General features: G+C 38.3%; 1 protein-coding gene across 1 annotated transcript in view; it reads right to left on the minus strand.

The window, feature by feature from the left end:
- The window catches only part of TMEM175 (transmembrane protein 175), a 668,934-nt gene that overhangs the window by 283,624 nt on the left and 364,981 nt on the right, over window positions 1–20,329 (minus strand). Inside the window, exon 6 of the mRNA XM_044059461.1 lies at window positions 4,617–4,700. Within this exon, the coding sequence (XP_043915396.1) occupies window positions 4,617–4,700 (84 nt within the window). The remainder of the gene's footprint in view (window positions 1–4,616; window positions 4,701–20,329) is intronic.

Here is a 20,329-nt window from a genome sequence, read left to right on the forward strand (position 1 = left end):
CACTGATAAGCTAGAAGGCTTCCTTCCAACACAGAAAGGCTTGTGGGGGGGCTCAGAAGCTTACAAACAGTCCTGGATACAGCAAATCTGTATCTGGACATCTGTCTTCCAGATCTTCTTACATGGAGTCCTAAAACAGAATCTTGCCAGTTGATTGCTCAGAGAGGAAGCAACAAGGTCTACTTGAGGAACTCCCCCCAAATGTGGCTCAAATCATAGAAGGCTCCCTGATCTAGTTTCCATTTGTGCAGGTCTGCCTTGGTCTTGCTCAGCTTTTCAGGTGCACAATTTTGCTGTGACAGAATTCTGAATGCTCGTACAGTGAGATTGTGCTGTGAAGTTATATCCCAAGCTAACATGGCTTGTCTGCAAAGGGGGTAGACCTGGTTCCCTTCTGCTGGTTGATGTACCACATGCCTGTGGTATTGTCTGTAACAACCTGAAGATGTCCCGGGGATCAAAGATGATTCATAGAGTTGAGTGCCTTGATCAGGGCAAGCATCTCTTTGATATTTATGTGCTTGAATTTGTCCTTGGTGTGCCACACACCCTGCACTTTTATCCCTCCTGAAAATGCTCCCCAAACAAACCCTGAGGCTTCTGTGGTGACTGACTGCTTTGGAACTAGGAGGGGAGACATGGATTTAAGGATATCTGTTGTTTTCACCAAATGATTTCTCTTTTAACACACCCCAGCACTGGCATTTGAAAAGACAAACAGTGTTGGTGCTGGGACCAAAGAGGCTTCAGATATCACTGTACCTTGTTCATGTGGAGTCTTGTCAGGCGTATCATAGAAGACACAAGACCCAAAATCCTGAGGTATTCCCTCACAGTGACTGAAGTCTGAGTGGAAAACCTTAGATATACATCTGTTTTTTTCCTGTAGAACAAACTTCCTTGAACTGAGGTTTCTATTTGACATCCCAGGAACACCATCTTGTGGAAATGAGTCAAAAAAGATTTTTGAATGTTGTCATGGTCTACCAGCTTGTGTAAGACATCACTCACAAGAGAGAACTTCCTGGCACTTTGAAAAAAATTTTTTGAGAATAAGCAAATCATCTAAATATGGAGAAATGTGGATATCCTGTAGCCTGCAATGAGCTACTACTGGAGCTACACACTTTGTGAACACTCTTGGTGCAGTGGACAGTCAAAATGGTACGGCAGACAACTGACAACATGATTTAAACACACAAAACCTTGAGAAACATATGAAGACTGGATGAATAGGGATGTGATGATTAGGATCTATTAAGTCTAGTGTTACAAGAAAATTGAAAGAGGAAGAGAGTTAACAGGTTGTGAAGTGACATCATTTTGAATTTGGGCACTGCCACTAACAGGTTAAGAAGAAAGATCCAGAACTGGTCTCGAAGAATTTTCTTTCTTTGGCACTAAGAACATCCTTGAATAAAAACCCTTTCTTAATTCAGAAGAAAGAATGATTATCACTTCTTGGGACAGCATGTGATGAATTGAAGCCAACAAAAGAGGAGTACCTGGAAGATAAGGAATGACATCCTGGAAAGGAAGCATTTCCTCCCCTCCCCTCTGTAACACTGATGAATATTCTTCAGAACCAATTTGTCTGACTCTACCTGTTGCCAAACAGAAAAATGGGGATTCAGACTTTCTGGAAGAAAAACAGGGCCAGGTTGGGAGAGGGTCACAAGGTCTTTTCAATATTCATTCAGAATTGTTGGCCTGTCATTGGTTTTTGGGAGGTTTGAAACTTCGTTTTGTAATCCCCTTGCCATTTCTTCTTAAACATCTGTTTACCTGTATTTTGAAACTGTTTGTTCTGCTTTTTGCCAAAACTGGATGAGGAGTTACAGAATCCCTCAGACATTTTGGAAAAGGAGGTCAAAAAGATCATAGGGATTCCCTGAATCAGCTTATCTCTTTCATCACAGTTTTTGCTCACCTCTGTAGCAGAGCGGCCAAAATAACAAGAAAAGAAAAAAGAATTAACAATTGTTCTTAAATATGTTACCTGTACATGTAAATCCATATGAACTGCAGAAGGAGGCAAGTATGGGCACATTGCAGGTGCTGAGAACAGCACTCTTGGCTAACATCAAAGGTTAAAACAATATTGACTTCATTAACTCTAATCTTCCCCTGACATAGGAATGGGGTCTAATCATGGTATTGGAAACTACACTTGGAGAAACTAAACTTGGAACAAATTATGTACAAATTAACAAACAGGCACTAAACTGCTTCTAAATTCTCTTAATGTTGTAGACAGGAAAAACACAGGAAGGTAGGTGCTCACAAAAGAGAGCACTGGTATTTTCACTGCATCCCATTGTTTGTCTAATACTAAGGTAACGTATCTGGTTTAACTTCTCACTGCTAAGGACAGTCCAAAAAGCATGGCAATAAAATTAGGTTACTTCCCATTTTGAATCTTGGATAATTTTATGGGGAGTGGGAAAATACAGGGAAACATCAACTATGTCAAGAGCTGCCATCCAACAGCAATGATCTATAACTAAAGGCTGATTTTTAGAGCAAGCTTTCCAAATGTGTTTTGCAGGCATAGCAGTTTAAAGGGAGGATCTCCACAAATGCTCTCAATTTGTCTTTCTGGGCACTACAAGGAATGTTGAGCAAAACTACGCCTATTTTTTTTTTTTTTTTTGCGGCTGAAAAGGTATAAAAAGAACTACTTCTCTATATCAAGCTGTTAAGTAGGGGCCTGAGGAACTGAAGTGGACATGGAATTTGTTAACATTCTGAAATTTAACCCTGAGAAATTATCTGGGTTCAGCTAGTGGCATGTGTGTTGGCAGGTTGCCTGGAGGAAGGAGAGGTAGGATGAAGATTTTGCTTGACTTCTCCTCCCAGTAACATGTGCAGGGGGTTGAATCACAGCTATGCATCTTATTAACATTCTCCAGCAAAAGTGCCATGCTTGCAAAGGTGGCAGGGCATCTGAGGAGGTACTGTGGAAACAAGAAGTCCCCAAAGCACTCCCAATCCGATGAGTACTGTCAGGATACAAAACAGGCTAAAGAAGAAAGAAAAAAACTTGGTTCCCATGTGTTGACAGATGTTGCATTTTCTCAAAATAATTAAATTAATAAAACATACCTGAAGTAATTTACTCCCAACAATGGGAGTGAATGGTAAATTTTAATCTTGTAAAATGGTCTAAGGGTGAACAAGAAAAAAGTGACAGCCACTTGGAAGACAGTTCTAAAGACTGTTCTAACTAATAAAGTAGGTCTTATACTGTTGTTTTATTTTCTGTTTGACTTATCTAACATACCTGCTGTCTTTCAAAGGAAGACCTTTAGCTTAACATGAACTCCTTAAGTGCTAAGAAATTTGGATATGAAACATGTTTAACAGCAGACAATGATTATACTAATGTTTTGTTATTGTTTTTTACCATGGTACATTATTCATTATTTCAGTCTTAATTAGCAAATGGCTCAGTTCCAAACCAAGACTCCTTTCTTATGGTCACAGCTGTAACAGCTGATCTTGAGGATACATCCACTGCATCCTAAGTGCACCTGGTAATGTGATACCTACTTATTTTCTCCAGTGGCAAATGAATTAAAGCATTTTCATTGTTATCAAACTGAAACTTTAAACTCTGCAAAATATCTGCAACCATTTTTGCCAGAATTTACTTTGGGAACTAATTTTCATCTATAATTCTGTCTATACTGGCGATATCATAATATTTCTAATCATCACTAAATTACATGAATGGCATGGTGGCCCTCAAACCTACATGAAGTGTTGGATCTAGGTGAATTTTCAAGATCTATTCCATTTATTGCTATGGCTATTTTTTTTTTTTTTACCTGTCACCAAACGTCAGCAACTTCATAAAAATAATGTTTTGGCAAGGATAAGCCTTTAATGTCTCAGCATCTTATATTAAGGAAGAAGATGCCAACTACATCAAGGCAGCACTATATCAGTGGAACAATTAAACTGTCTTGGGACTCAAACCATGAACAAACACATGTAAAGCCACACCTCTAACCACTACACTACCTCAGCTTAAAATACAACAACGTTTGTGTTTCATCAGAATGAGCTATTGAGAAACTGCTTAGTAAGCAAACAGCCACCCTTTCAAACAAAATTCACACTCTCACTCCTCTCAACCCCAAATCAGCAATTAAGGGACTGAGATGAAAAAAAGGCTTGTGTCACAGATGTTACAGCAACTAAAAAAACACAAGCTCATTACCTCTGGGTGAGTTTGACCAGAGTTAGCTTCTTTTATTTTATGAAATTATTACAGAATTCTAACGCCCAAGGTGTTTTCTTTTTTGTCAAAAAGATGGAATAAATCTGTACACTACTGTGGTATTAAGTAAGGGCATCCTGAGATGAGCAGCTGGCACAACAGACTGGTGGCTGCTAAGGCAGTACTCTGTTAAAGGAAAAGTTAAGTCAGGTCCATAGTTAGGAGTCATTTAGAGATCGATACTGATAAGTTGTATGAACATGTATACATTGCAAGAACAGAGAACTATGAGCAAACAGACAATATGACTACAATCCACTAAGCATGCATACACTGCAAGATGAGAGGAAGATGAACAAACAAGGAGCATTAATATAATCAAAATTCATACCTGTATAAGGCCAATAGCAATGACACACACACAGAAGAACAAAATGCCAAATGGCATTTCCGGAAAAGACGCCATCAAGGAAAACTGAAAAACATGAGCATTAACTGGTTTTTAGTTTCATTACAAGGTATACATGATTTTACTTTCCAATTTACTTTTTTACTGCAAATAAGGAGTAAGACCAATATTTAAGTACAAATAACACAACTGAACAATGCACTTGGATAACCTAGACACAGTTTACCAATTCTACTAGTAACTTGACTGCCAGCAATAAACTAAGTTTAACAGCAACAATAGCAGAAAAACAACATATTTAGACACATACCTCAATAAAGACAGCTATATAAGGAAACAATGCAAACAAAGGAAATTAATGCACAGACAACCAACTCTGATAGGAAATAGTCATGGAAGAAGTAAATGTCCCATAAGCGGATTCAGCAAGTCATAACTTAAGATAATTAGGTAGGCAAGAATAAGTCCAACTGACTCAATAAAGGATACGTTCAGTCTAAAATGAGGCACATGTGCTGTTTCATACTGCTGAAAGCTCTCTTTAAATATCTTTATCCAAAAGCCTAGAATATTTCTTTAAAAAAAGTTCTTAAATTTTAATACAAACAACAGCCTAGGCAGTTTCTACTTGGATGCTATTATAAACAGCATGGTGATAAGTGACTTGCACTAACTACATTTTTTGGATTCTAGAAAAACTGTTCAAGGTTGAATACTCACCTAGCACCCATAGGACTGGGTCTAACAGAGTGAAGAAATGTAGAAGGTTACCTGCTATTTCCTTGATGGTTTCCCAAACAGGAACAACCTTTGGACAATCCAAAAAATGAAGTTATGTACTCACCATAACGTTCCGTCTGTGTTGTCCATTTTCATTCTTCCTCAACCTGTGGTTCGATCCGATCCTTGGAACAGACTTGGCCGTTACCACAGCTTGTAGTAATCAAAAAACTCTCAAGCTTATCCCTTACCCACAATGCACCTATCCCAGTTACCGCAAATCGGGTTTGCTGGCAGACCAATGGAAAGATCAGTCATAAGACATTCATTGAGACTATATCTGGAACCACAATTATATACCAAGAATAACAATCTGTTAGTCATACATTCCTCTAGAAATCCAAGGTTATGGGGGTTGGACAGATGGGAGTATGCAAATGGACAACACAGATGGACTGTTATGGTGAGTACATAACTTCTTTATTTGATGTTTTCAATTTTCATTCTATCCTCAACTGTGGGACAGAGTCCCCAGCTACCTTAGATCCTGGGTGGATGCAAGGAAGGATGTTCCTGAGCACCACTGAGCCGAATGATTCTCTTCCCCTGGAGACCAGATTGAATTTGTAATGAGTAATGTAAGTACGGGGAGTAGCCTGAGTTGCCGCTGCACAAATATCACCCACGGAGGTTCTAGACGGGAAGACAGTTGATGTTGCTACAGCTCTAGCTAAAAATGCTTTCAAATATTTCAATAAGGCAATCTCCAATTTGTTACAGATGAAAGAAATACAATCTGTGAGCCATCTGTCTAACGTCACTTTGTTGACAGGTTTTCCTAGTTTTTAATTTTATAGTAAGAGATAACAACTGGTCAGATTTTCTGATATCCTTTCTTCTGGGAAGATAAAACCATAATTGTCTATGAACATCCAATAAGTTTAAGCAATATTCACCCTTATTAGCAAATTTGAGGAAGAACACTGGTAGGTTAATAGTTTGATTGATATTGACTTCTGAAACCACCTTTGGTAGAATATATGGGTTGGTTCTTAGAAAAACCATATCCTTGTGAAAAATCAAATATGGTGGTTTACAGCAAAAAACATGAATTTCTGAAATCCTTCTGGCAGAAGTTATAGCCACTAAGAAAAAAGTTTTCCAGGACAGAAACTTAAGATCACAATCTGCTGCCAATTCAAAAGGAGGTTGTATAATTGCTTGCAACACCAAATTTAGGTCCTAAGGAGGGGCTGAATCTTTGTAAGGAGGCTTTAAAAGTACTTCTCAAAAAATGTTTTACAAAGTTTATGGGAAACAAATAATGAGTCTTTAAATCCAATATGAAAATTGGATATAGCTGCTAACTGAACTTTAATAGTAGAAGATGAGGCCCCTTCATCGAAAAGTGAGGCTAAAAATTAAAGAATTTTATGAATAGGTGCTGAAAAAGGGTCAGTGTTGTTTTGATGTGCCCAAAACACAAACCTTTTCCATTTACTGATGTAAAGTTTACGCATAAATGGTTTGTGAGAGGCCAAAGGTATGTGTCGGACAGGGGAAGAGAGCATAGATTGTCTTGCTGTTAATGAAATTGGAGAAAGCAAGCTGTCAGCTTGAGGTTCATGATATTCAGGTGGATCATACCAGTCAGATAGACAGGAAATCTGGAACCGGGTCCAGAATCCAAGGTTGGTGAATTACAAGAGGCCAAAGGAAGGGGAACTAAATCTGTCGAGGCCAATAAGGTGCAATGAGGATTACTATGTTCTTCAGCCTGACTGCTTTCTGTAGAAACTTAGGAATTAGAGGAATCTGAGGAAAGGCATAAAGAAGACTGGAGGGCCAATTGTAGTGAACAGCATCTCTTGGTGACTCCCCCTGAGGGGGGATTAGGGCAAAGTAGATCCTGCACTTGTTGTTTAGTGGAGAGGAGATAAGATCATGGCAAGGCTGTCCCCACTGATGAAATATTCTCTCTGACAATTTTGTAATGAGGGACAACTCGCAGGAGTATGTGTATGCTCAATTTGTCTGCTATCACACTGGACTTCCCGGAATGTGTGCTGCTATGAGAAAGTGGTAGTGATGAGATCACCCACTGCCACACACAGCTTCTCGACACAAGGGTAGGACCTGGTTCCTCTTTGCTTGCTGATATACCAAGCTACTGACATGTCCATTTGAATCGCAATTGACCCTGAAGGAAGAACATCCTGGAAGGCCTGCAATGCTAAAAGCACTGCTCTTATCTCTAAGACTTTGATATGCAAATTGGCCTCTCTGGGGGACCAAGTGCCTTGGACAGTGTTCCCCAGATAATGTCCCCTCACACTAACTAGGAAGCATCTGTGGTCACTGTGGCCTTGGGTTGAGAGGGGGTAAAAGGACGACCATGTAGAATTTGTTTTGACTGAATCCATTATTTGAGATCTCTCTTGCAAATGCTGGTGATTGTAATAAAAATTGACATTGGTTGATATAGTATTGACCCTTTTGCTCCAAGCAGCCATTATAAAATTCTCATGTGAAACCTGGCTAAGGGAACTAGAGTTATAGCTGCCGCCATGGATCCTAGGGCCTGTAGAATCAAGAATGCAGTTACTTTTTTGCTGTTGATTATCTTCATGACTTGTGATCTGATTTTCTGTAGTTTCAGTGGGGGAAGAGAGGTTATTGTTGTCTTTGTGTTCAGGATGCTCCTATGAATTCTAAGGTCTGAGATGCTTCGAGGTGAGATTTTTTGTAGTTTATGGTTCTGCCCAGATAGGAATATGTCTAGAGAACCTGCTCTTTTGTCTCTAAAACTGATGCCTGGTTACAGAAGTAATGAGACAGTCGTCCAAGTACAGAAACACCCAGAACCTCAGCAGTCTCAAGTGAGCCACAACTACTGCCATGCACTTGAACATCTTGGGGGCTGTGGTGAAACCAAAGGGCAGAACTCTGCATTGATAGTGACTGGCTCTTAGCTAGAAATGGAGAAACCTTCTGGATTGCCTGTCCATCTTTATATGGTCCAACCAAATAACACATCATAAACCAGTAAATCAATTACTATATACTATTTAAACTCGAGTTTTTTGAATAAAGCCATCTGAAGTTTTACGGTTGTAAAATGAAAAGCGCTAATCTTTGAAAATTGGGTTAAATATAGTTTGTATTATTTTCTGTGTGGAGAGTTTTTTTAGTTTTTGGAGTGCAACTTCTTGTCTTACATCTTTACATGGTAATACGCATCCCGAAGGTCAATTTCCAGTCATCCTGTTCCAAAAATAGAAGAATGGACTGAACCATGACCATCTGGAACTTTGTTTGTTGAATTGATTTATTTAAAACACTGAGATCCAAAATTGGTCTCTGGTCTCGTCTTTTTTGGCACTAAAAAGTATCTTGAGCAAGTTTCATATTTTCTCTGGTCTGGCGGGACTTCTTGGATGATTCTTCTTTTTTTCTGGCAGTTCTTGAACTTGTAGTACTGTTTGTTCCCTCTGACCGGGTGGAACATCAGGGATTCTTTGCAAATGTGGGTTGGAAGGGAAAATGGTATAATATAAACTCTGGAAATTATCCTCTGCACCCAGGTATCTGATGTTACTTCTAGCCAGGCTATCTCGTGCAGGGATAATCGACCCCCGACTGCCTCCAGAGGAAGACAATCGGGCCTCCCTTGGTCTGCCAAAGAAAGAATATCTGTACTCTTGTGTAGATCAGAGAGCACATGCTATGTGCTGTACCTTTAAGAAGCACGTCAAAGACTGAGCGTGCACGTATAAATGTTAAGCATGTGCCATTCCTAGTGCCATTTTAAGAGTGCAGCCAGAGAGTAAGCATGTATGATTAAAGCAATTAGTTTGTATACAATTTACTTAAGTTAAAGTCAGTAAACGTCTATCGTAATTTGTCTGTATAGAATAAAGCTGCTTGAACAAAACCCACAAAGACTCTTCTATTGTGTCCAAAGTAGGAGAGCGACATGGTGTAAGAACCAGGATCGAAGAGAATAACATTCGGAGCCATGAGGTACAGATGACCGTGAAAATAAACTAAAAGAAACAAGCACAAAAAAAGAGCCAGAAAAGAAGCAAAGGTAATGAGAATACGCACAAACTACTTATTTCATAAAAAGGACAAAACGGGGCATTACAAGGGCACAAAATGAATTATTAAACAAGCAGGAGGCGTAAAAGGCTTATTAACTAAAGGAAATGTTTAAACAAAGGTGTTTGATGAAATGATTATCAAAAAAGTAAAACGAGCATGTTTAAAGGCAAAACGGGCATGTTTAAGAGTAAAATGATCACAAAAAAAGTACAATGGGCTTGAAAAGAGATTAAATGCGTAAAACGAATATAATAAGGGCAAAAATGGGCACATTAAGTGTAAATTAAGCAAGATGACTATGTTTTTGGCAAAGTGCGGTTTTTTGGCATAACTACGGCTTCTTATTGTATCAAGAGCATAACTAAAGTTATCTGAAGTATCTCAAAGTGTTTAAAAGTGCTTACAGTGTGTGCTTACTATTGTGCATGTTATTTCAAAGAGTCATTTGTGCGCAAAGTGCAACTATTTCGTGACGTGCAGTCAAAGTACAGCCATTTCGAAAAGTTTCTTGTGCTGGGTGTGTATATTTGCAAAGTGCCGCCATTACAGAGTGTTCCTTGCACTGTAGAAAATTGCCTAGAAAGGTACCGCCATTTTGGGGAAGTTTCAGTGACTTGTATACTGTTTATTTGCAAAGTGCCATTACTTCTAAATGTTACCAACTCTGAGCTTCTCCTGCCCAGTTCATTCGCATTGTGCAGTTATTTGAAGTGTTTCTTAAAATTATGATAAATTACTTTAGCAATACAATAATTTCAAAAGTATTATAGCGCCCTAGAAACTTATTCCGCAAAGTCCAGTTACACAGAGGCTTGCATCGTGCAGTTACTTGACATGTTTCTTATACTGATGAGGTGACTTTGTGCAATACAGTAATTTCAAGAGTATTACAGTGCCTGAAAGAAACTTATTCCATAAAGTTCAGTTACACAGAGGCTCGTTGTGCTATTGAGAAAAGTTACAAGTACTGGCATAAATTTCTGGTATATGTGTTCGTGCTTGTGCAAAACCTTTCACTGGTATGTGTTAATATGGCAGATAGATTTCGAAAGCCCTTACTTCTTGTATTTGATCAGAATATTTCAGAGAATTTGAGATATTTGAGCAAGAGTACGATATTTTTATACAGGCCGCTTATTCAGATAAAGATGCATGCACCAAGGGATTCATTTTGCTAAACGTAGCAGAGTCAGAGGCCATAGAAAGAGAGTATTTGTGTATGCACCAGCAGTGTATGAAGGAGAAGGTGAAGCCATCATATTGTTATGCAGTCTGAATCAAGGGAAGACCCTGAGTGCTTGAAGCGCAAGTTCAGAGAAATGTGTAATCCCCAGACAAATATTACACTGGAGAGGCATTTGTTTTACACCAGAGATCAGAAACCAGGGGAAACTTTTGCAGCTTATATAACTGATCTGAGAAACAAGACTAAAATGTGCCAGTTTGGTGACTTAAAAGATAAGTTAATAAAGACAGGCTTGTGTGGTATTAACAGTGCTGCTGTGAGAGAGATCTTGCTATGTGATACTGATTTAACATTGAGTAAAGACATACAAATATGCCAAATCCATGAAGTGACAGAAAAACACAAGTATGCTGGCAAGTGATAGGGGCATGATTTCAGCAGGCTTCAGAGCAAATGTAGACAGCATGCAGCATGTGGCAAACAGAAATAAGCCTACTAAGGACATGGCAGCCACAGCCCCTGCTGGCTCATCAAGAAAACTACGTAGTTTTCCAGTAAATTTTAAGACCAGTTCAATTAGAGGAGCATGTTCCTCAGTGCAGTGCAAGCATGAATCAGCAAAACCCAAGTCCAGCTTTATTGTTAACTGTCACAATTGTGGTGCAAATCATGAGTCTAAGAGAGAGAGAAATGCTTAGCATTTGGTCTGCAATGTCACAAGTGTAACAAATGGAACCATTTCCAAAAAGTTTACAAATCAGGTAAACCTCATGCAGTTGTAAAGAAAGGTCACACAAAAAAGCAGGTTGAGCAAGTAGAGATGCAGTAGTCAGCTTTCTATGTGGATGGTGTATTAGTAATTGGTGAAAGAGCTGATGCAGCAAATTTAATGGCAAAGAGTGAAGTGTTCTGTACTGTCCTGATCAATGGTAAATCCACAGAGCTTAAAGTAGACACAGGTTCAAAGTGTAATTTTATATCAGCAGACACATTTGTTAGAGTGAGAACTAATGAGCAGCTCAATGTGGCCAGTAGTGTGAAATGTGTTGTTTATGGAGGTGAAGAGATTCAAACTGAAGGCTCAGTGATGCTTTCATGTTATTTGGCCAAAAACTGTTACAACTTGTTATTCTATGTAGTCAGAAGACCAGTACAGTCTTTACTGGGTTTCAAAGATAGTTTGAGAATGAATCTGCTTTATTTTTCCAAATAACTTGATCACATAAGTGCATCTCCTAGTTCTAATTTTTTCTTAAGTCATTTTCTCAGAGTATGCTGATGTTTTCGAGGACAGGTTGGGCAAACTTCCAGTAGTGTATTCCATGAAGTTACACCCACAGTTCACTCCAGAAGTCAGACCAGCAAGAACAGTTCTGATAGCTATGCAGGATAAAGTTAAGGCTCAGTTGAACAAAATGGTGCAGCAAGGTGCAATTTGTCCAGTTACAGAACCAACTGAATGGGTATCGTTTATGGTAGCAGCTCACAAAAAAGGCTCAGATGAAATCAGAATATGCACTGACACAAGACATTTGAACAAAGCATTGAAAAGACTATCAGCCAATGTGCACAGTCAAAGAGGTCTCAGCCCTAATACCAAATGCAACTGTTTTTTCAGTCTTGGATGTGAAGAGTTCACTTTGGTAAGTGATGTTTGATTGAAAATCCTCATTACTGACCACTTTTGGTACTCCATTTGGCAGATACAGATTTCTAAGGATGCCATTTGGAATAAATTCTGCAAGTGAAGTCTTTCAGTGCACAATGGAGTAATTTTTTTCAGGTTATCCTTCTGCAATAATAGTTAATGAACTGGTTGGAGGTGTGTATAGGCTTCAGCTTGAAGTCTACACTGGCATTTGATGCCAGGAGGAGCGTCAGCCTATCTTTCATGGGCTTGTGACCTGGAATCCTAGCATCGTCTTAGGTTATGTAAGCCCTACTTCGCAATCTCTTCCAGAAAAACCCAGTTTCCTCACAATTAAAAATCTGTTCTGGCAGATAGCCTTCTCTATAGAAATTCTTCAAATTTCTTGACAAATTTATGTGCACCTTCTCTGTCAGCACTAGCTGCCTCTCCTTGTCTCAGAACACTGTGGATTCTGCTACTTTTTTTAATCTGTGGAACCATCCCCTACTTGCTTTAAATTCCTGTGTCTGTTGTGAGCTATTTCCTGGAGTTTTTCTTTTGTAGTAGGTCTTCAGAGACGATCTTAGCTTTCTCACAGATCATAGTCTAATTTATTGGACATTCCTTCATCTGCCTCTCCTGGATCCATACAAGAAGCATCTTCTGCATATCTTCATGAATTGTTTTCTGTTTGTCCAAAACCTTTGTTGCTCCTTTTGACACCTTAGCACCCATGATGCAGTCCCTATTTTTCCAAAATGTTGAGACGGTAGACCTAGGCATGCCTTAATGTTCTGCTATTAATCCAAATTTACCTCTTCTCTCAATTTTACCTATGTTTTCTTTCTTCTTTTCAGTGCTCAGCCACATATTTTTCCTGTCAGCATCACTCTTCTTTGACCTAATTTCTTCACTTCTTTGCAACACTTAAAAAAAAACAAAAAAAAAAAACAAGTGCACTACATAAACAACACAACAACAGGAAACATTGAACTTTTCAGCCTACTTTCTGGGCTGAATTGCGAGATGGTGGTTGAACTGCAGGACTCCTGGGCAGCTGAAAGTGTGGCTGCATTGTGAAACGGTTGAGTTGTGAAGTGATTGAATTGTGAGGTACCACCTGTATACAGACTTTAAATGCAGTCTGAAATTTGAGGATTGAAGATCAGTGGTGGTTGTTGGCAGAGATCTTCAATTGTCGATTTTTTAAAGTCGACTGGCTAGGAATGGAAATGATTTAAGGTAGATCAGTTCAGTTCTGATTCAGGGACTTCCTTGATGCACCGTCTCCTTCTCCTTGTCTAAATGTTTGGAAAATATGCAAATGGATTTTCAGGAGGCAGGTTTCCTAATACTCTGAGTAAACACATTTTTTGGAGAAGGTTGCAGTGGTTGCTGCTAGCCTGATGGGGTAAGCCCTAACTTCTTCTGCCAGGTTTTTGTTGCACTTTTCAAAACAAAAACATAATACAGCTGGTTAACTACCTAGAAATGTTTTGTTTTTGTTACTGAATGAAGAGATGATAACATGGCCTAAGCACCACACTTCAGCTTTTCAGTGGGATTCTCTACATGCCCTTAATGTGCTAAATCTCAGAAATCACTTGCTTGCCTGTGTCAGCATGAAACAAATGATTCCCTGAGACTACTGTTCCTTACTTTGGAGAGTTTTTCCCTTTCCCAACGTTGTGTAACAGTGGAGTTGGTATTTATATATTTGATGATCTGCTACTCCTAACATTAGGGGGTGCAAGAGGGCTTTCTTCCTATAAAAAACATTTGTTCTGAGCAGTTCCATTATTTTTGAATGTAGAAAGCAGTTTTCATGATTTGAGATCAAGTAATAGTACTTCAAACAGATTTTGCTCTTCCATAGTAGAAGCTTTTCAGTGTAGTACCCATCAGAACAGTGGGAGCTGATATCTTCCTTTGATAATTACCCATTACATTTATGATCTTTAAGATGAACATCAATGCCTCTCTCTCTCTCCAAACATTATAAACAAAGTCTCATTTACAGTGCTCAACCTTTAATTGTAAAATTATAAAATAATATTAAAGTTAATATCCTGAAGCCTGCAATGGTAGTATAAAGTGATGAAGCCCTGACTACAGCCCTGTGGACTGGAGTTCAACTAGCAGCTTGGGAGCTTGATGGCAAAAGCAGAGAGAATGGATGTGTCAGTCCCGGGGAGGGGGGGGGTGGTGGCAAAGTTCTCACCTGGCTAGCTCTATGGCTTTAATGACAGGGCTTTGCTGGACAACAGAGGCTCAGCATGCAGTGGGGGTCTAGAATGGGATGATGATGTGGGCATGACCACCCAAGCCAGTGACTGTTTCTCCTGTCAGCACATGCTTTAATTATGTGGGTGTAAGTGGCCCTTGCTGTAATGCCAATGGTCTCATTACCAGGGAGTGTGGATTAGGTTCAAGAATGAAAAATGCTGCCATTACTGGAATGCCGATAACAGTACAAAGCACAATCATGGCTGCCTGGATGATGGCCCATTAAAGGATTGATCATTGGCAAGCACTGGGGCAAAAATGATACAAAAAGTTAATATCCTCAAGATGAGTTAGATATTCCAGAAATTAATACTACAACAGTGGATCTACTTAACATTGATATTTATGGTAATTTCCTATCACAGCTGTATCTGTTTTATGCTTGTCTGGTAGGTGTGCTGTACTCAATGTATATGTTGAGGTTCCCAGTCTGGGCTGTATTTAACTTTGGATAACAGTTCTGTAGATTAAGAGGTGCTTTATGCAACTTTCTGAATATACTTTCCAGATCTGTTTTCATCTAAATATCTTTACTACAGTCATTTTCTATCATTTACATTTGTCTTACAACATCCATTCAGTTTGGGAATTTGGTTAAAGCAATGGTTTCATTATAAAGAAAGTTATTTCATTTTAGGATATCAGACATGTTGTTCTTATGGATTAAACGCAGACATTAATTGCCAAGTGTTTTTATGAAACGCAATGGAAGATGTTCTGTATTTTTAAGGTGAATTTGAATAATTAATGAAATGACCGTAAGACATTTACACAGAAGTGGGATATGATTTACTTTTTGTCTTCCTAGAAGGTCACAGGGCTGATGAACCAGAGACTTATATTTATAATTTTTGTCTGTGTCTCACAGTTCTCTGCTGTTTGTATAATTTCAGAAATCTGCATGCTATTCTAATAATATTTATAATTTTTGTCTGTGTCTCATAGTTTTCTGCTGTTCATATAATTTCACAAATCTGTATGCTATTGCTAACATTTCCTTTTCTATCTCCGGACAACTGTCCTGTGCCTCTGTAAATGCTTTTGACCCATAGTGAATTGGTCTGTCGTCTTAGAGGATCCCATCCTCTAAATTGTGCAAAGACTTGCATGTACTTACAACTAGCTTATTTATTTCATAACATTTTAATGCTGGTACTTAACTTTTCTGAGCATTTCAAAAATGTTTTTTTCTTATCTTAGCTGCATTCACAAATCTGTATCTTAATGTTGCAACTTTAATACAGCCTTAACTACCTTAGATATTTTGGGCAGTAACTTTTTAAACAACTGCATTACTTTGAGAAACCCATGTATTTTTTGCTTGTTTTCTTGCTTTGGCAAGTTGCGCAGCTGATCTTTTTTTCTATATCGGACTTCAGTCTTTCTGATGTTAGACTCTGATCCATATATTTTACAATTGTCAGTCTTATTTTATTTTACATTTGCTGTTAGTTACCATAAAACTGTGTTGCCTTAAACTACTTAGCAGCCATACCAGTCTTTATCATGCACTTGTATCTTATCCTGCACTAATAGATCATACCACTGTGGATACATGTTCTATGACTTGTATTACCTGTGCAGCAGCTCTTTGAATTACTTTTGCTGATGATGAAATACAGAATGGAAGTTTATACCTTCTTAATGGCACATTAAATATGCACAATTTGGAGTGCTCTTCATCTAGCTCTACTTGCCACATTCACCTGGTTTGCATGTAGTACTGAAACTTACATTTTCCACAGCTAGGAACACTTTCTCAGCATTAAGCAAAGGGTAAATGTTATGTAATGGCAAGCAGTCGTCTTTGTTTGTTGTATTATTTGGTTGTTAACCAAGTAAGTCCATTGGACACAAATGTTCTTTTTTCAGGGTTGGCCTAGAAGCACTGCTTAGTTAACTGACTTGCTCAGTCACAAAGTTTGCAGACAGAAGTTGTGGAAATTAAACTCAGGACTACAGTATGAAGTAAGCAGTTAAAAGGTGAACAACGACTGTCTTATTCTTGTTTTATTGAAAACACAGTTTCTAATACAGGATATGAACAATCATTTCAGAATTATTTGGGGGACAGCACAGCTCTCCTACAGTGAAGCAAGATACATGAGTTTTCCCCCTCCACTCTCTTACTTTATATTTTAATACCACTATTAATGGACCTTGGTATACAGGAAATTTCAACCCACTGATCTTGTTAAAACTGTTGGCACTTTGGTCAATTATACATTACTGCATAAAGTGACAAACCCCAGAAAAGCCCCTTCATCTTCCATTTCAAGCTCATCATCATCATATATCAACTGTCACTGATTAAATCAAAAAATATATAATATTCACTTTTCTTTTTATCTGCTTTTGGAAAAAAAATTACTAACAAAGATAACCTTGGAGAGTTCTAGGATGCCTGCACACTGAGAAGCAGGTTGATTAGGCTCTTTCAATGTGAAAAATGAAAGTGGTGTAAAACGTTAACAATTTGGGTACAATGCAGTTACATGTTAGCCACTACACTGCTTGGATGTCAGCAAAGAAAAAAATCTGGAAACAGTAAGTAAAAAGCAACCAGAAAAGGAAAAGAAAGAACTCTGTTTTGGACGAGTCTTACAAATGTTCAGCCAAAACGCAGTTCAGATTTCAGCTTTGGAGCAGCACATGGTGTCCAGTAGAAAATATAAATCAAATGCATCAAAGAGGGATTTAAAATAAGTGAGGAAGAAATTAATATATAAAGTCAAATGGCAAAAGGCTGGAAAGAATACAAGAAGCTTTAAGTAACTATTCAGATGAGCTGATAAAACTGAAGAAAACACAGGTTGAAAAGAAGAAAACACGAGCTGAATATGAGGCTTCTCAAGAATAAATTTTTCACAAATAGTAGATTTAGAAGACATAGTGCTAGAGAAAAACTGAGATTTCATTCCATACCAGATAAACTGGAAGGAATAGACTACATTAATTTTATGAAAGTACAAATAAGCAGCTGTAGTAGCATTACACAGCAGGATTTGTTAATTGAAAGGGGACTTTATGTGCATGATCCAAACCTGGTCATGAGGAAGCAGCAAAGAGTTGCTCCTGAGAAAACTGTGACAGAATGGCAAATTGCCAAATGTTTGGAGCACCAGAGTGTTTGTGGAAAGTGACTGCTCACTGTATGCCAAGCAGAAGGGAAGTAAATTTATCCCTGCAATCAGAGGATATCGAGAGACAGTTTTAACATTCAAGTTGCTATAGTCAACTATCTTTAGAATATTTATTTCTTGGAAGATCAAAGGCATTTTTGATGCAGAAGTGTATGGAAATACAACTTAGCCTACAAAGAGTGAGCCAGCAAACTAAAGGGAGCTTTGCTTCTCATTATTCTGACAATAACAAAGCTCATAGGCAGACTATTCTAGTCATTTTCTATTTTTCCAAAGGGAAATGAGTGACAGAAATAAAAGTATATGAACTGTCTACAAAATAAGGTGTACACTGCACCACCGAGGCTGACAATGACTGATGTTTATGCTACTAATACTAAAATGAGAAAGTATGTTTTCATTACTGTAATGGATCTAAGCTTTATACGGTGACAAGATACAGGTCAGATATAACCAATATAATATTGTGATTTTTGGGCTTCCGGTGATGTAAAGTATGTTAATTCTATCAAATGTCTATTAAAATATAATAATTTCCTTCATTTTATACAGATGGGTGTCTAATTTTCTTAATTTACACTGCAGCCAAAGGATTTGTTTTAGTAAACTGGGCAGAAAATGGAAAGCATACAAAATGAAAGTTTTCTAAAACTTGATGTTAATTTTTCATTAGCATCCATTTTCTTTTCAAAAGAAGACAAGCAGCAAAGAAGGTGCAAGTAGATAGTCATGACAGGCCTGATCAGTGTGCTCTTAGTAATCCTTGCTAGAGTCCTTTCTAGCATTAGAAAAAACTATTAGCTGTCTTTTCGAAAGGTTACTTACTCTAATTCTTTTCTTCATTATACCAGTTGCCACCATAGGCTATAATTAAACGTCAATTTGTTAGACTGGCAATGATGGTTTTGGAATGGGATACTTTCTTGAATGAATGTGATAAAATTACTAAATATGATTATTACCTTTGGGGTTTGTGAGTCCACTTATGACAGAAGTGATTGCTAACATTAGAATGAAAACTTTTTTGCCCTTAATGATCGCATGGTGAAATAAGTGTGTTGAACGGACATTGGTTAATGATGATACATATAATAAAGCCATGGTTATGACATACACCTTTGAGATAGTGTCTCTATTAGGTATACCCTGGATAGAAAAATGGGGTTTGTTCTTTGCAAATAATTAATTATTTGAAAAGGTGGGTAAAAAACATTTAATAATGTTTAAGAGGGGTAAATGTTTTAAAAACTTTTTGGAAAAGGCAAGGATTTTATTAGTATGAACTCCGCAGGAAAAAGGGCTCTTTTAAATGTAGTTCTTGTGCACATTGCCCTTTTATCTTGGTTCATGACAGCTTTTTCCCCTTTGTTGTTGCAAAGTAATGCAAACAGCCATTTCAATTGTAAATTGTAGCTCTAAGGGAGAAGTTTGCATAGCTAAATGTCAACAATGTCTGTCATTTTAAGTGGCTAAGAGAGAAAGGAGGTTAAAAGAATGTATTTATGAGCATATGAGAGATATAATGAAATGTAATAATACAAATACATAGTACAAACATATATCAAGATTTCCTTCTCAAAACTTATTTTTTTGTGGTAGAAAGGGTGGATAAAAGACAGAGGGGAGGTCCTCAGAATGAATTATTGGAAAATAGGGAGTTATGGCAAATTGTTTTACATAGCTACCATATAGGTGGCAATCAGCTACCATATAGGTGGCAATCCACTGAGCACAGAAAAAGTCATCAGAGATCTGGGGACCCAGGTTGACAGTAGCCTTTCGTTTGACACTCATGTTGCTAAAGTAGTTAGGAAAACCTTCTATATCACCCACCTGATCATGAAGGGATTCACATCTAGATCAAGGGAGGTCACATCACTTATTAGACCTATGATTGAGTACAATGCCCCGCCGAATGTATCTGACCAGACACCTGCTGCAGCTTGAAGGCCCCAAAAGTTCCTCACCAAAAGGATAAAGGGTCTCAAAATATGTCTTATGCTGCCCGACTGAAAGAACTCCAGCTCTATTCAGTCTCATACCGCTTGCTCAGAGGTGACCTGTGCCTGACATATAAGGCCATGTCAAACCCAGATTTGATGAATATGCTTCACCTCAAAAATCTAGATCCCTCAGAACCACAAGGGCCGGAGACTTAAACCTTGACACGGTTATAAATAGAACGTGCTGGAGCGACAGATTCATCACCCAGAGACTCCCTATGCTGTGGAACAAAATCCCGGTACATGTGAGGCAGAGCACCTCTCTGGTCTTGTTCAAGAGGAATCTTGACCAATGGATGGGAGATTGCAGATATACCCCAGGGATTACTTCAGCGTCACTGCTTGACAGAGGCACAGCAAAATGATAGGCATAGTTTTTATTCAAGCCACATAACTATGGGCTAGGCTTATAAATGCCCTTGGGCAGATAGCCTAGTATGAACCTATGAACCTATGTATTTATATTTCCTGGTCCAAATGATATGCAGCCAGATTCAATAAATACTACACTGTCGGTTTACATCATGTGTGTGGCACAACATGCACATGGTAATGCACCATTTTGGATTCGATAAGCGGTGTGTATCGTCATGCAAACAAGGTAAACACCATGGCATGCTAAT

The sequence above is a fragment of the Protopterus annectens genome, chromosome 17.part0 (assembly GCF_019279795.1).
Source record: "Protopterus annectens isolate FY-2018-M chromosome 17.part0, PAN1.0, whole genome shotgun sequence".
Taxonomy (NCBI): domain Eukaryota; kingdom Metazoa; phylum Chordata; order Ceratodontiformes; family Protopteridae; genus Protopterus; species Protopterus annectens.